The 17,788-nt window shown below is 41.8% G+C and overlaps 1 protein-coding gene across 1 annotated transcript; it reads left to right on the top strand.

Moving 5' to 3' along the window:
* The first annotated feature begins 3,659 nt into the window (after positions 1–3,659).
* On the top strand, positions 3,660–12,114 carry AMIGO2 (adhesion molecule with Ig like domain 2). Its single transcript, XM_064142235.1, has 2 exons — positions 3,660–3,751; positions 10,381–12,114. Exon 2 carries the CDS (start codon positions 10,454–10,456, stop codon positions 12,011–12,013), a length of 1,560 nt encoding a protein of 519 aa, XP_063998305.1. The 5' UTR covers positions 3,660–3,751; positions 10,381–10,453; the 3' UTR covers positions 12,014–12,114.
* Positions 12,115–17,788: the final 5,674 nt, after the last annotated feature.

The raw sequence follows: 17,788 nt of genomic DNA, 5'->3' as shown, positions 1-17,788 counted from the left end.
TGCCAAGGGGCTTGGTCCACTAGATTTTGTTTGCAGTCTCATATAGCAAATTCCTCTAAAACATGGCTGAGGAAAGAGGAGAGAGCTCTTCTCCCAGGTACTCACACATCAGTGTTTAAGCCCTTATGCAACTTGCTCCTCCACCTTCCTCTGGGGGTTCACAGTTCACGCAGCTGCAACCACCATGTCTCCCAACTCACCAAAGTATTCTGTCAGACTGGACATCCACTAGAAACAGAACTGATTCAGGACAGAATTAACTCAGGAGCAGAATCACAAAGAAGGAAGATGACCCTTTTTGCTGTGTGCTTTATAACGAATATAGGGCATATAAACAGGCCTTAAAATGGAGACTAGAAATCCTTCTTCCTGCATAAGCACTATGGTGGAAAACCCATGCCTTTGCCAGAAGCAGTGTGTAAGAGGAGAGGTGGAGGATATTCCTTTCTTTTGGTATCCCTTCATTAGCCCAACAGTTACATCTACAACTACGTGAAGGGAGGTTGTAGCCAGGTGGGGGTTGGCCTCTTCTCCCAGGCAACCAGCAACAGAATAAGGGGACACAGTCTCAAATTGTGCTGGAGGAAGTATAGGCTGGATGTTAGGAGGAAGTTCTTCCCAGAGTGATTTGCCATTGGAATTGGCTGCACAGGGAGGTAGTGGAGTCACTGTCCCTGGAGATGTTCAAGAAGACTGGATGAGGCACTTAGTGCCATGGTCTAGCTGACTGGCTAGGGTTGGGTGCTAGGTTGGACTGGATGATCTTGGAGGCCTCTTCCAACCTGGTTGATTGTATGATTCTATGATTGTTTGCTCATGAAAGGACTACAAACTCTCTGAAGCCAAAGTGCATAAGGATGCTGCTTTTTAAAAAAAAACCCTTTAATGATCAATTGAACAATGTAACAGTAATAAAATTCCTGTTTTACTAATAAGATTTTTTAAAAATGCTAAAGGTAATTCTGTGTTTATGGGGGTTTTCAAGAGCACAGGGGCAATATCATTACTGAAAGTGTCTTCTCTAACTCCATCAAAATGTCTCGTGTTGCACAGGACATGAAAACAAGAACTGAAGAGCTTTCTCTCTAATAAGTATTTTGGTACAGGGGCAGGGAAACATGAGGATGCTCCTGATGATTTTGGAAGAAGGAAACAGCTATCAGCAATTCTCAACTATAGAAAACTCTACTGGTGATTCCAGAAACCTTACATTTTTACTGGCTATCAAGAGAAAGGTTTCCTGTCCTAATTAATGCACTGTCAGCTTCACACAGCTTGTGCTCCTGTATGATTGGCAAAGATTTTTGGATAGGTATTGTTGTCACATCAGTACTATCTGCTGGAATAAAGCTAATCACCATTTTTTTTTAAACACTATTTCTTGTAATTTAGTATGTAATGATTGATAAAAACACCTTGATGTTCTGAAATAGCACAATGAGTTAGACTGCAACATGGCATGACCAAACATGTCAACGTTTGGGGAGAACAAAGAATTGCTGGGCTTAAAATGGACTGTTTTCAAACTTACAAGAATCCTGTGGTTTTGAACTCTTTTCAGACTGTTCAGTGCATTCCCCTGATCATCATTTCTCTGCAATGTCTCCTTTCTGGCAGATGGCCTACATCTGTAAACTGAAGAGCTCAAACAAGGATCACCACAACTCCCATCAATTTCTCAAGCATCTGGGCCCTGAGAAATGTCCAACATAAAACACAAATCACAGTCAGTATTAACAAGAAAAATAAAAGTGGGGGGAAAAAAATCTTGTTGCTTTAAGTATTGGACATTTCACTGTGAATTGGGCCCTGCTTTCCCCAAAGTAATTATCACTGTGTCCAGATTTCGTGTCTGGAATCTAAATAACTTGGCTACAAGTGGTGTTATCACTTTGCACTTATCACTGCCCCCACAGTTACCCAGGTCTGAACAAACTGCAATTAAAACTGTTACCATTTTTAAGCCAGTTTAATTCAAAGAAAATATGATAAATGCAAATGGTCAGCTACTCCATATGCTACTACGGACTACATTTTCACTTCATAAGCAGATCTTTAATAATAATTCAGGGTCAATATTTTTAGCTTTGATAGCAGGGGAAGGAGACTAAAAACATTATTACTGTCTTAGACTTCATTGGCAATGCGATCTATTCAAATTTCATCCAGTATTTTGATACATCAAGACAACTATAAAAGTTTAATAGTTTAGTGTGAATGAAGACAACATGCTTCTTTAGACAAATGAATATTCCAATTAAAGGTTTAAAATTAATCAAGGTAGAATCAATAATCTAGAGATATAAATTGTTTCACTACTGTATCGTTCAAAAGCAAAGAAATGCAGAAATTCAACACCAAACAAGAATGATCAATAAAAAGATCAAAATGTGGCCAAAGTGCCTTTGAAATCAATAGCAGTATCCCTCACAGCTCACCAAGTTTAAATCTGAATCAAATCACATCTCTAACAGATACTTTGCACCATGCTAAAGAATTACAATTTGCCTGTGGCATGAACTTTAGGGCAAGAAGAAACCCTCGAGCACTGTGTGTAGCCACGAACCCCCGTATTAAAAAGCACTTTACCCGTGGAAGAAAAATGTGATTTACAGTAGCTTTAATATACAAGTCCATTTACTGAGAATTGTTCCATAAACTGTATGTCGGGATGACAATAAATCCACCATCGACGTTATTTGCTAAACTAGCCCCTGCTCAGTTTTGATCTCTGACTGCAGGGTACTCTAAATTGTGGTGGAAATGTAGTGAGAAACTTCGCCGAGGGAGATTTAAAGCAGCGTGCAACTGGGGGAAGGTGTTCTTAGGCTTCTCATCACTAGCTTTGCCTCTTCTTGGTCGTGCTTCCCCACTTGCAGCAGCTCTCCCATTGATCCCACGCTCAAGACAAGCCCGGTGCATGTCAATTAATTTTAGAGAACCCCTTGTACCATTCGACTCTTCTGTTCTTGTCAAAGCCCACTTTTCTAGGGAGACTCCGAGCGTTTAGACCATTCAATTAACTAGAAGATTGTTTTCCAGATCTAACGCAACGTCTTTTAATTTATCTGCCCCTTAGGAACACCCTATGGTTCCATCTCCATGCATGGAGAGTTCTGATGCATTTAACTCGTCCCCAGCCTGGGCGCCGAGGAGATGCTGGGCGGACTCGGGATGGATTTGCGCGGGAGGGTCTCAGTCCACCCTGGCGGGGGAGCTTTGCCCTCCAATGGCTGGGGCAGCGGCCCGATGAGGAACGCGGGGCGGAGCAGCGGGCATCCACCGGCGCGGTGCAGCGGGCTTCTGGAGAGGAGAAGGGCGGGCTCTAGGGCAGGCGGTGCCCTCCTCCCTTGGGGCACCGATGGCTCCATCCCGCTGCCGCGGAAGCCAGCGGGAGCGAGTCGAGAGAAAGTGGCATTTGCTCTGGCGCTGCGCGGAGGGGGTGGCCAGGAGGGCGGAGGGAGGAGCAGATAAAAACCCCGACGCTGTTTTGACCGGGAGTCTCCTGACTCCCTTAGTTACTCGCATCCGGTAAGGGGCTCCAAGCCTCTGCTCCATCCCCGGGGGGTGCGGGCTAGCACTGCCTGCGTCCGCAGGGGAGCGCAGCGGAGCCACCGCCGCGCTCTCGGCGGCCCCCAATTTCCCCCGGCGGCAAAGGGAAGCGGAGCGGAGCATGCGGGGCCGCGGCTTCCATCGGCGGCGGGGCCGGCATCGCGCTCCTCGGACATGAAGCGACCACCGGGAGCTCCAGGTAACGCTGCCCGGCGGTGTGGTGGAGCAGATGTGCCTCTGGTAGCCGGGGTATGGCGGGTGGGCAGAGCCTGGAGGGGCGGGAGCTGGATCTGAGAGGGGTCGCCAATGCCGGAGGCGAACGCAGTCCGGCAGCGGATGGTGAATCCCCGGTCCCTGACTCCGCCGCTGAACGGAGCGGCTGTGGCCGAGCTTGCCAGTTGAAGGGTCATTAGAGACTTCTCGGGATGTGGGTGGGCGAGGCGAGGGGACGGCGCGGTGCCAGTGTTTGCCCGCGATGCCATGCCGGCTTAACCCAGCCGGCAGCTAGGCTTGCCGAAAGTTTGCCTCTCGGCGACCAGTGGTGAGGGATCCCGGTGCTACGGCGGGAGTTGGTGGCGTGAGGCTGGCGCGAACCCCGCCAGCGTAGGCAGGAGGGGTGCTCTGAAGTTTCGCCCGCCAGAGAAGCCTTTGGAGGCAGCGAGGATCCTGCGCTGGGCAACTAAACTTTCCCAAGATCTGGCATTGCTTAGAGACTGGTTACTGATACTGTGGCAGGCGCTGCCGCTTATCATTGCATTTTTGTTTTTATTATTTGCTGATCTCCTTAGCAACTGAAGTAATTTGCAAGGTTTAAGCTAGAGTGCATCTTGATTCACGATGTAACGTGGCAAAAAGGATGCATTGGTTTGTTTTTTCATTGATGTATATTTCCCTTCTACTCCCTCAAAAGGGGTAAAAGCTTCAGAGTGTTGACTTCTTGTAGCTGGTACTGATAGTCAAGCCTATGCTCTAGTATGTCAACCAGTTGCTTGTCTGTGTCTCACTTTTCTTTAAGCTAAATGAGTTATCATGGGTACAAGGCAGAGGGGAAATCAGTCTTTACAGAAATTCAGTCTTTAGTAGAGGGATAAGTGGGAGAAGATATTTTTAGCTGGCAAAGGATACTAGGGCAAATTAATCTCTGATTCAGCACTATTGAGGTCCAGCCAGGTGCTGGCCAGAGAGACCACTCCATTTGTAAGACTGACCTCAGGATCAGCTTGTGAAAAGGTGATGTAAAGCCCTTTTTTCATCACTGTTAGGTCTTGCATCAAGCACAGCTTAGCCCATTTCAGAGGTTTAGTCCACTGTATCAAGGCATCACCCAGCTGTAGCTCACCAAGTCTCTGCTGTTTGATCCGTCATGTCACTAAATCTCATGGATTACAATGATTGGGTAATCCAGATCTGCTCAAACAGAAATGCTGAGCACAGTTGTCAGGCGGATTTGATGCAGAGGGTGCCTTTCCCACTCAGGACTGGTAAAAGCAGACTAGAGCCTGGAGACTGGATTAAGGTAGCCACTACAGGGATACTTCCTCCAACAGCATTCCACATACACGAGAACTGGAAATTTATGAAGACCTTCCTTATAAATCTAAAACTGTAAAAGATTAATTATGTAAAATGCCACTGCTCTGTCTGTAATTAATGGTTTATGGTGGCCTTAAATAGAATTCATGAAGTCAGGATTAGAAGCATGAATAATTGTACTTGTATAATACTACTGTTATAGAACAATAAACCCCCATTCTAACAGTTACTTTTTCTTCCAAGTTCAGGATGAAAGCTTTTTCAAATGCCATGGAAAAAAAATAACAAAATCCCAGACAAACAAAAACTTGAACCATCACTGTTTCATTCCATGTATTCATATATTTACCTGGTATAGTCCTGATTCATTTGGTGTGTAGACTGGTAAGAGTGGGACAGTGAATGTGGGAGCACTGCAAATCAATAGGTAGGTGCAAAGGTGCATGAGTGACTTGTGAGCTGGTGATCCTTAAGGACAGAGTAGTCAAAGGAGACAGTTATGGGAGAGACGACATAAGGGAAAGCTGGAGAGTGGATTCAGATCTTTAATATTATTGTAGTGTTTGAGCTCTCTGGAGGCTCAACAGTGTTCCTGCAGTAGTACAGTGGGGTTGTGTGCAAATATTTGTATTCTCATGGTGTAGAAAGTGCCAGCCTAGTGGGGGGACCACTTGCATCACCAATATACAGGGAGATGTTATTCCTGCTGTAAACCAGATAACAATCCGCTTTGTTTAATGTTTGAAAGACCTGTGGTTATGTTTTCAAAAGCATTTAGGTGACTTGTGATTTCATTTCAAACCATGGCTTAAAAGATGTGCCAATTAACAATTTTAAGGAAAGTGTCATATGAACTGGGGGAGATAGTTTGGTGTACAGGTTTCCCTGGAAGAAAGAGCAATAAGCCTGAAGGTACTTAGAGGAAAAGAGAAAGCTGGTGTGGAAATTATTGATGGGAGAGAGAGCCCAAATAAAGTAGAAATGAGTGTTTAGGACTTGAGTTGATCTTGCAGTGAAGTGATAGCTAATTGTGAGGATGATAATAGTTGCCTGGCATTGTCTTTTTCCATAAGCAGCTCTAAGGGCTCAATAAACCAACAAAAACCCCCAAACAAACCAACAAACACGCTCTGAAAAGATCAAAACCAAGATCCAAGTCATCAGCTTCTCTGGGAGCTGATTTGTTGTAGTCACCTGGGTGGTTCCTGACAACAGAGGGTATTTCTTGTGATATGGGTATATGTTCTGAGTTTCCTCTCAGTTAAGAAGAATGTGCAGCATTATTGCACAGATGATTCATCTCAGGGACTATCGTGCTTTTGGCAGTGAACTTAAAATACTGCACTTTAACAACACAAAGGAATTATTTATTTGAAAATAATTCAAGTACAAAACTCCCAACCATGCCCTTCACTTTACTATAAATCAAAAATCTATTTACCCAACTCCTTCAGAAATAATGGTGAAGTCTTGGTGAGTCTGTCAGTATATGTTTGCTGATAGCATTTAGTAGCAGTGTCTTCCCTGAGAATATATGTAATGTGGAAGTTTGTAAAATCATATTTTTCTAAGGCCTGAAGTAATGTTACTGGGATGAAACAAAATGGCACTTTTAAATATAAGGCTGGTTACAGGCTTTGTTCTTCCTTGCCATTTAACTCATGGACATTACTAACTCAGAGGTGTTTATGCAGTTATTTTTAATTAATTCAAGTTATCATAAAGATTATAAATATTTATATTGAACATGCTTGATTTTGTAGACTATCCTGTGTAATTTATACATACCTTTTGGGGAATACAAGTTGAGGAGCAAGTTGCAACTCGACAGACCTACTCTTCAGAAGGGTAAAGAATCTTCTGGGAATGTAGGCACTGTACTGTGAGTTGAGCATGGCAAGGAAGGTTTTTATTTGTCAGGGTACTCTCTAAATAGTCTTGTGTGTCCCATAGTGTGTTTGTGATGTCTACAATTCGGATTGGCCTTCCCAGGAACACAAATTACTTGAAACAGTTTTCATTTGCCAATTTCAATGAGCTTTGGAAATGGACAACTCAGTTTTCATCCTTGCAAACTGTTTTTGCTCCTTATAACTCAAAAGTAATAGGCTTATTTACATCAGCCCCTGATCTGTCCTTGGGATTTGGTTGCAGGCTAGCTCAGATTTTCTAGTGAGACAGTTGTAGGTATGCTCAGAGACAAGCATGTAAGGCTTGGTAAACTTTCCAAAACTGAGCATTGTCCTAGTATGTCCCATCTGAAGTATATCCAGGATCACAGTTATGTTCAACATAGAAGATGATTTTTGAAAGTGCCGTTCTACTTTTTTGCAAGTGGAGTTACATTAAAAATTAGGTTGTATAGGTTTCAGAATCAAACATTCAAAAATTAGCAGGAAAGGCAACCTGTCAGTTTGCCTCCCATTTTGTGACTCCTCTATAATTCAGTATTCACAGACAGGTTTGTAGTGTACAGATTTCAGATACCCTGTTTTGTGTAACGTACTAACTGAATGAGCAGTTATTAAGTTCTCTTTTCGTCTGTTAGTGTATTTCTATTGTGTCTTATGTACTGCATGCCATACAAATCCACAGGTATGAGGTCAGGGTTTTTTTCTTGTCTGTTTCTATATTGCTTCATAGGTCTCACCTTCTATAAGAACTTGTATCTATTAATTGTTCCCAGAGATTGGCCAGTTAGCAAAACTAAGTTAGGTGCTTAGGACTTGTAAAAAGAAAAAAAAGGATAATCCTCTGGGTTCCTAACTTCCCACTGAAAAGCCTGGGTAGTTAAATAATTCAGTAGGATCTATAAGCCATGAAGAATTTATGAATCCTGATATTAAGCTTTCATTCAAAAGAATACTTTTATTTTTACAATATTTCTATAGTTAAAATCATGTTGCTATACTCTTCTATAAAGAGAGAAACAAAGAGAAACCCTTAGAGTCAAAAGTGCCAGCTAGAATCGCAGTGCTTTGGCTCTCACCTCAGCACTTCTTCATATCAGTCCAAAATTAATACAGAGGTTCCATATTTTCTAACTGCCAAGCTGGTGGCTGTAATATGTTTGTTATTTTCTGACAGTCACTCGTTCACAAAATGTGTCTGATCTCACAGGAATTCTGTGTCAGAGGTTAGGATATGCTCGAGCTCTCACCTGAGCTCTTGTTACAGTCACCCTTTTCCCCATTCTTCCTCATAACTTGTACACAGGGTATGGGATGGTTTAGGGAGGGAAAAAAAATGATTAAGCAATTGTGTAACTAAGGAATGTATATAAATAGCACAGAAAACCTTAATTTTGACATTTTAATTTCTGAGTGCCTGACTTGGCAGTTTGCCATTCTTTTAATACAGTTTTTGGGAATGTAAACCTTTAAATCCAATGTATATAAATAAATTATTGTAAAAGGAGATCTCTCCCATTCTGCTACCATCATTTCTTCTTTTAATGGATCATTAGAAGGTTCATCTCTTTAGATTTGTAGCACATCTTCTACCACTTGACTTAAGAGTAGATTTGTCAGCAGAAGACAGCAGCTTGCCAGATTGGCAGAGGGTGAGAGGAGGGGAAAAAGGAACTGAGGGGGAGTGGAAATTAGTGCATTTCACATATATTAATTAATTGCATAGATAATCTTAGATTCATAAGTAGCAGATGTAAAATCTCCAGAGAAGTGTGTTCTAAGGTTCACCTCCTGAAACTCTTGCCTCTCTTCTGTTTAACCCTCTTCTTGTCCTTTATACCATCCCCATCTGCTTTTCCAGTCTTGTATGCATCCTCAAACTATCTCCTCCTCAGCTGCTTCATCAGTAATGACATTGATATGCCATTAGCATTCTGCTCCTCTGATTTTGCCCTTCCTTATGCATCTCTTATCTTCCTGCTCCCTTTCTCCCGTCTTTGCTTGCTTCTCTGCCCTGCTGTCCTCCACTGTTTACTCTTGATTTTAAGGTTTTGTGCTCAAAATTCACCCATTTAACATGCATCTTGTCTCATTAGAGAATGCAACTTCTCCTTTTATTCGTCTTCTTTCTGTCTGTGGTTGCTTCTTTCTCCTTCTTCCTTCTGCCTCCAGGCAGTTTCCCAGCTTCTGGCTCTAGCTGCTGTCACCAATGCAGAGCAGTCATTGCGGAGTTTACCCTGTTCAGACACCCTACTAATGGGTGGGTGAAGTTGGAGAAATGAGCCTGAAGTTAACATGTGGGAGCTGAATACTGTGTTTGAGCAGTGAGGGGGTGGGGGATAATCAATGCATGTGGATTGAACTACGAATTTATTGACAAACTCTTAACAGGTATCCAGGGAGAGCAAGAGTCAACAGAAATGTTAATTACCCAGCTAAGTACACATAGTGTACACTTTGTCAGAAGATGTCAAAAAGCATATCCCTTGGCACAAATCACTACCCTCTGCCAAATGTTATGTCCCTGCTTTCAGACCGTAGTGACACTAAAGTATTGTCAGAAAATAATATTATTTGGTTTATTCTTACTGAGTTTTGAGAAGTGGCTGACTCATTCTTACTGAAAGTTACTAAACGTTGTACCTAAGGCAGACACCAAGTATAGAAGATTCCCTCCTCAACTGTTATTTTGGCAGAGGTAGAAGTGGGAGAAAAACAAAGTCTTCCAATTAGACCTACTGAATAACTTTTAAAATAGTCTGTTGCTACCTGAACTATGGTTACTGAATTTAAAAAAAAAAAAAAAAAAAAGAAAAAAAAAAAAAAAAAAAGAGGGGGGTTGAGGGGAAAATGTTTTTATGACATTTAAAGCTAAGTAGTTTGAAAAAATTCTTTGCTTGAAAATGTGTGACATTTTTTGATTCAGGAGAAACACGTGTTGCAGCTACTCCCCACTAGACAAGAAAATAGCATTTTTGGATGAGCCTTTTTCCTTTCATATACCAGGCATTTTTCTATCTATCTGAGCTGGCTTGGAAAGAGGTAGGGGATGTCATTAACCAGTCGTGCTCCAGAGAGCTTTAGTTATTTTCTTATGAATTGTCAGCAGTTACATTCCCTGGCCCAAGACTGAAGAATAGCTGCATTGTTTTTGAAGAGAAAAGATATCATGTATGTAGTGAGAATACACAAAAGAAGAGTTTTGTGTTTATGTAAGAGTAATATTTGTCTTCCATGACCTAAGAACAACTAGGTTTTATAACTAACCGTATGAAACCTCGAGGATTAATGCCCTGTGTTTTTCAAAAGGCATGCGTAAGAAATGAGGCAGGCTATGAATCGTAAATGTTAACGTGCTTGTACCTCTGTATCCCTCTTTTGACAGTGATTAGTGCAAAGCTAGCTGCACATAAAATCTGTGGCAAGGAGCACTGGAAGACATCTAAGAGACAGTGACCATGTCTTTAAACTGGTGGACAATTCCTGCTCAACTTGGAGTTTTTAACGTGAACTGCAAAGGACTGGCATGCCTCTTGGTCTTCACAGTGAGTGTTTGTGGCAGTGCCCCAGGGATGTGTCCAACAGCCTGTGTGTGTGCCAGTGATATCGTGAGCTGCACCAGTAAGAATCTCTCTCGAGTACCAGGAAATCTTTATAAATGTATGAAAAGGCTGGATCTGAGTTATAACCGAATTGGAGCTTTGGAGCCTGAGTGGGTACCAGTGCTGTTTGAGAAACTGAACACTTTGATAATCAATCATAACATCATTAGCAGCATTAGCACTGGAAGCTTTTCCACAATCCCAAATCTGAAGTACCTAGACTTGTCATCCAACAGCCTGAAGACGCTGGGCAGCCCTGTTTTTCAAGAGCTAAGGTCACTGGAGATTCTTCTGCTGTACAACAATCAGATAGCACAGATAGACTCTTCTGCCTTTGGAGGATTGTACAAATTACAGAAACTGTACTTAAGCTATAACTTGCTCTCGCATTTCCCACTGGACTTGTACACTGGAAAGTATAAACTGACAGACCTTGTGTTGCTGGACGTTTCCTTTAATCACATTCAGTTGATGCCTATTCAGCGCCTGAGTTCAGTGCCAGCCAGACATCTTAGTGGAATTTATCTTCACGGCAACCCATTTTATTGTGACTGTATGCTGTACTCCATGCTAATCTTTTGGTATCAAAGGCACTTCAGCTCAGTGGTGGACTTCAAAAATGAATACACTTGTTTGTTGCGATCAGACCCAAAAGGTTACAATAAACTGCCTTTACTGCTTGACAACTTTCTGAATTGCTCTGAAAGCATGGTCAACAGCTCTTTCCAAGCCTTTGGGTTTATTCATGATGCGCAGGTTGGTGACAGGCTGATTGTTCATTGTGACAGCAGAATCAGTGATGCGGGCACACACTTTGTTTGGGTTAGCCCAGACAATAGATTGCTGGAGCCAGATAGGGAAACTGACAACTTTAAGGTGTTTCGTAATGGCAGCCTGGAGATAGCAGATGCCCAGCTAGAGGACTCAGGGCTGTACTCCTGCATCGCAATAAACAAGAAAAGACTATTAAATGAAACCATAGAGGTTAGAATAAATGTTAGCAATTTCACAATGAACAGATCCCACACTCAAGAAGCATTTAATACAGCTTTTACCACCCTTGCTGCCTGTGTAGCCAGCATTATTTTAGTACTGCTGTATCTTTATCTGACCCCTTGCCCATGCCAATGTAAGGCAAAAAGGAGGAAGAGGAAGCAGAACCAAAGCAGTGTCCACTCATCCATACTGACTTCCACACCACCACGAGAGCTGCCAGCTGACGAGAAGAAGGCTGTAAAACGGGTGGTTTTTCTAGAACCTGTGCACGAACCAAAACAGGGTCAGAATGGGAAAGTAAAACTCTTCCCTAATGACAATATCGTTGCTGAGAGTATCTTAAAAACTACTCGAACAAAATCCGACTCTGATTCTGTCAACTCTGTGTTCTCAGATACACCTTTCATGCCATCAACTTAGTTTGCTGCCTGTGTTTGTATTGTGCAGTTATCTTTCTGAATACCTCCTTTGCTTGTAGCACTCATCAGGAAAAATAAAGAGATAAAATGTTTTAAAAATAAGCATCCACTGTCAGTCCTTGAGCTGCGTCTCCTGTCTCTGAGAGTGCAGGGCCATCTTGTTTGGGAAAAGCAAACAGAGGCATTAATAGGATTTTTTTTCAGTTGGATTTTACTCTGTGGTCCATACAGAAATATTTTTTGTGCAAGTTTGGAGGTGTTTTCAGTGCATACAGCTGACTCTTTAGAGGCAGAGGCTGATCCCTACACTCTCAGTTCTGCTGAGAACTCGGCTCCTCTGTAGTAAACACAGAACCAAATGCAGATAACTACTGAGAAAAACGTCCAGGCTTCTGGCAATTCCTTTCACAGGCTCATAAAATCTTTCCTGTAAAATCACCAGGAGGAAAACAGTAATGAGTTTTCTTGAACTGATAAGAACAAAAATAGTAACTTTGCCTCTGAGGTGCCTAACAGCACTGAATAAATGTTTATGGCCTTCAGCTGATAGTGCCTTTGTCAAAAATCACTTTGAAAATTTTAAATAGATGACATTGTATTCATTTTATTCAAAATGGACTCATGAGATTACTCGTTCCTGGGAAATGAAATGATCACACTTGTTTATAAATATTGGCACATAATGAAACCAACTAAAAGTTAACACATTACCTTTGCAGTTGCCTTAGTCAAGGAATGAAAGATGCCCATCCTCAAGACACAAGCTAATCAGCAGTAACTCATTAAGTTGTGATAAGTACATTGATTGTAATCTGTTATTTTGACTCCACTACTCACTTTACACTTGGCATCACATATTGCAAACTAGTCTGCTGCCATCACCAGGGCTCCTGCTTCATCCTAGCAGTGGATAGCTTCTCTTTAGAGGTCTCTTAATGAAATAAGAGAAATATTTCAATCCATCCTTTCAGTGACATGTGGTTCCAGTAGTCTTACAAAAAGTTGCTTCATGAAGATTTTTCTTAAACGAGGAAATACAGTATCTGGGCAAACTCATGAAAAATACAGAAGACTTCATGCATTGTGAATTCAGAAGGAACGGCTTTTCTCTAGACCTGGCCCTTGTCTTGTATGTACTGCTTCCTTCCTTGCCCAGAAGTATCACTGTTGAAGTTTATTAACCTTGTAAGACTGGTCTGGGCTGGTCATGCAACATAGGTTGCATGAAGTGTTAATGTAATGAGCATACTGTTCTATTTGCTAGTTTGTTTTCTATTCTAGTTGTCTTTTTCTCTTTTTCCCCTCTTTTTTAAGCTTACTTAAGTTGTCCCTGGGCTGGACTTTGCCGGTCTTCCTCACATTGATTAGGACCTACTTCAGAGGAGTTTTGCAAGGAATTACAACTTAACAAAGAAGAGTAATTGAAGAATGTCTCATTCTGTCTTTGGGAAATATACTGAAAGGGTAAAGGATTAAAAAATCAGAAACAAAAGGCTACTTGGTATGGCAACTGCAGTTTGAGAGGCTTACTGTAACAGCCACTTGCCATTTTTTGTGATTTCTTTCAAGAGGTATTTCATCATGCCAAAGCTTATATCTGGCTGAGCTAAAGCCGTCAACAATTACTTTGCTACAGAGAAGTCCTGATTTAGCTAATTGTCTGAAAGCAAGCTAGCTGGAAAACAGCTTAGATCAGGAAACAGTGTTGTTGTGATGTGCACAAAGTATGTGAAATTAGAAAATTGCTGGAGATTTTAATTGGTACATAGTCAGAGAAATGGAAGATGGGAATTCTTTTTCTAGGCAGAGAATATCAAACATTTAGGAGAGAAAGATGACCAGGGGGTTGAGTCTTTTATTTCTTCATTTATTGTTGTATGGCTTCTGCTGTCAAACAAGTTAGTGTCCTTTGATAAAACTATTTCCCTCTGTTGTGTGTACACGTGCACTGAATCAAAGCCATGTTTACATACAAGGTATGATGGAAAAACAGTGTGCTAAAACTGGTCACCTGTTAATGATACATGTGTGGTGGGCAGGTATCCTCCATGTTGTGCAGGGAGATGATCAGTGAACCAGAGTCAAAGGGTTCAAACAGTGGTGACTCAGAATGAGAAATGGAGAGGCAAATACTCTGATGGAAAGTCGTACAGATCAGTTACAAATCTGGCCAGATATTAGACTCTGTTGTCATGTGTCAGGCTAATTGACCGAGGTTGTGGTGTTTACACAAGATGGTCAGGGCTGGAAAATGAGCTGTTGTCACTGCAGCTAGGCGACAGATGTACACACCTCCTTAGCAGCTAAGGCTGAGCAGGTGCACCCCACTGCTGTTTACAGAGTGCAAGGCAGTGACACTGTGTATTGATCTCACTGTGCATTTTAAATCCGCATAGTAGTCTTAAATAAAAAAGGCAGAGATCCTACAGCCTTCCTTCTGCAGGGTGCTGTCCTGCAGCAAGAGTGAGATCAGAGTAATCCTGCCAGGTGACTGGAGAAGCTGGGAGTTGATCTAAATAGAAGATATTTACTATGACTGTAAACTTGCTGTATTTTGCTGACTGGTTCAAAGTGCTGCTGTAACTGTGAATATGAACAAGGTGCTAAAACTGTAGCTTTTGCAAGAGCCACTGTCTGACTTTCTGCTTCTCTATGCTATGATAGCATTGTCAGTTCAGTAGGTCCAGCTTTAATAAAGGTTTTTTTCAAGGCTGTATTGAAAAGTTATCACATAGCATCAACATCATAAATCTACAAGCCCAGTCCTCTCCCTGGAATGCTGTAGAAAACCAGTGCAGCTCAGCTGTTGCTCTCTTCCCATGCAATGCATGCCTCCCTGGGGCCTGTAAGCAGGGAACCAGCACTGGTGTCCAGCTCCAGAGCCACGCAGAACCCTGAGTGTTCACATGGGCAAGAGGGACTATGCAGACGCCATGCCAGTAGCTCCAGTGTGGTCTGCTGTCCTAGCAAATCTTCACTGTCAGACCTGTTCTACTTCTGTGTGGTCCTGGATTTCCCACTGCTGTTTCCAGCACCTAGCAAAGAGCTGAATGATATTTTTAATACAGAGCCATCTCAGTTCTGCAAGGTGTCGACTATTCTGGCACCAGTCCAGCCACACTCAAAATGGGTTTGCAATAAGTCAGGGGTACCAACTCACTGGCAAGGAATCTCTTGTTGGGCATGGATTCACTTGCTGCCTCTGAAAGATACCCAGAATGAGACATAATCACAGGTGAATTTTGCTCTCCCTTGTCTTCTTTCCAGTGCCTGAGGCCATGCCACACCAGGACATAAGCAGGGCTGAACACTGTGTCTTTTTGTGGGTTTCCTTTGAACCTGAATCCTCCACCACCAACTGTGGTGAGCAGCTTTTCTCTTACTGAAGCACTTACTGCATCAGTTCTAGCTGCCTTATAGATGAAAAGTAAGGATAGTGGCTGAAGACAGCTTTAGGAGGTCAGATCCTTGCCTCTGTGTGTTTCCAGCACTGCACATGCCTGTGAGGCATAAGCTTTTGCAAAGTCCATTGGAAACTAGTGGCACAAGGCCAGCATGAAACCTCAGGCCAGTCCTGAGTGCAGCAACACCAACTGCACAACTATGTAGTTCCCCTATTACATGTAATGGCAAGTGAGAGAGAAGGCTGCTAGTGATCTCTCTGCAGTATTTGATTACAGCTACCTCACAATGAAGACATACTATGTCTGACTGCCCCTCAAACACAGTCAACAGCTGCCAGCCAAGCTGGAAACTAAGGGTGAACTGAAATGCTTTCCTGATACCAGCTCTTAATCTGGCTATGACAGTCCAGCATCATGTTCTTTTAGCCCAGATGTTCACCTCCCATTTGTTAGACAAATAGTGCCATGTGTTAGTAACGTGTCTCCTTAGCATTGCTTCTTCAAAAAGATTAGTGAGGACTGCTAATGACTGTATCAAAGGACTAGAGGATTGTATAGCTCATTTTTTGGAACCCTAGGGTCAAGTTGTAATTAAACCATAAACTTTCATTTAGAATAGCACTGCTATTATTTCAGAGTGCTTTTGTATCTTGAGTGCTGCGTATTTCTAATAGCCTTGCATGTCTCTGAACTGAGTGAGAGTAAGCCAGCCTTATGGGTCAGAGCATGCTATTGTGGTCATCTCTAAAGTAATGCAGAAGTGACAGTCCCCTGAGGACTGCAGCTTCTGAGCATCCCACACAACACATGCTTGTCTTCATCCTGGCTAAGCCACTGTCATTAGGCCACAGCAGGTGCAGGAACCATCTCTAACCTCTTCCTTCACAGCTGTCTGTATAAAGACCCATTTCCTGAAGATGGTTGCTGGATGTATTGAAAAGTTGCTCAAGGATCATTTTAACTGCTTAATTAGAACAGCTACTTCCAATGGCTTTAGTCAATAGGATTGTTGGGGTTTTTTTTGAGAAGATAGGATACATGTTTTGTTTAGAGATTGAGCTTATTAGATTTCACTAGCTTTCTTTTTTCTCTTTCATGTAAGCAATATTTGAATCACTCTATAGAGAGAGGAGGAGTTAAGGTGTTTTGCCTGTGTTTCTCTTATTGTAGCAAGCAGACATGGATAAGAGTAGAAATTTGAGATTGAGAGGGATAAAGGCAAGAAATAATTTTGGCCAGAGTTCACTTGATATTTTAAAAGAAGGTTGATATCTGAGCTCTGCAGTGCATTCATGATAACAACTTTTAAAATTCAACACTTGCTACCTAAATATGGAGTTCCTGTGTATTTTGGAGGGCCTGGGTCTGAAGAGTTCTGACAGTAATTGATGTATGAAAATGATCCATACAAAATCAAAGGATAACAGTTTTTAGCATTTAGTTTGGAATAACAGATACCCAAAACTTGCTGAAAAGGTCATGTCATAGGTAAAAGGACCATATCTCTCTTCCTTACTTAACAAAAAGTTCTAATTTTAATATTGAAGAACTGAGGAAATGTGGAATTTTTTATTCTTGTGAATTACTTATGCTCTGATCATATTAGATAGATTTTTTTTCCCTTGCAGAAATCTATTTTAATTTCCTTTGCAGAATAACTTGATTAACTGGAATAGTATCTTCTCATTTAGTTCTCCTAATGAAGTTTACTTTCAGTAGGGGAGGAGAAGAGAGTCAAGAATGATACAATCAGTTAAATGAAACTTAGATATCATGAAAAGTTAGTTGTGGATCCAAATCTTTTCATTGACCAAGTATGAGATTATCCAGGCATAGACCTGTAGGTTGTTTGAATTTATATGAAATTTTCTGTCTCATTTGACTAATTCAAGGTGGTGTATTTTAAGTATGTTTTTTTCTTTTAAAGGAGAAAGACTGCTGATACCAGAAGTTGCATCAACAACTAAATTAATTAGGAAACCATCAGTAATGTGAAACAGTTCTGTTAGCATAAATCAACTGTGGTGTACGGAGAAGCTATCCAGTTTATATGAATATTTCTGATGACAGTCCAGGATCAACTAAGTATTCCCTTGGCAAACTAGAGCCAAACTGCATCACACAGAGCTTTCCTAAACAGGGATGATGATGTTTTCTTTGATCAGATCATAGAATTATATAATAGGTTGGGTTGGAAGGAACCTCAAAGGTCATCTAGTTCTAAACCCCCTGCCATGGGCAGGGGCACCTTCCACTAGACCAAGTTATTCAAGACTTCATTCAACCTGACCTTTAACAGTTCCAGAGAAGGGGTATCCATGACCTCCCTGAGCAGCCCATTCCAGTGTCTCACCACCCTCACCGTAAAGAAT

This window comes from Pogoniulus pusillus, chromosome 4 (assembly GCF_015220805.1).
Source record: "Pogoniulus pusillus isolate bPogPus1 chromosome 4, bPogPus1.pri, whole genome shotgun sequence".
Lineage (NCBI taxonomy): Eukaryota > Metazoa > Chordata > Aves > Piciformes > Lybiidae > Pogoniulus > Pogoniulus pusillus.
Note: the sequence above shows the minus strand (reverse complement) of the source record. Positions and strands in the feature narration are given on the sequence as shown.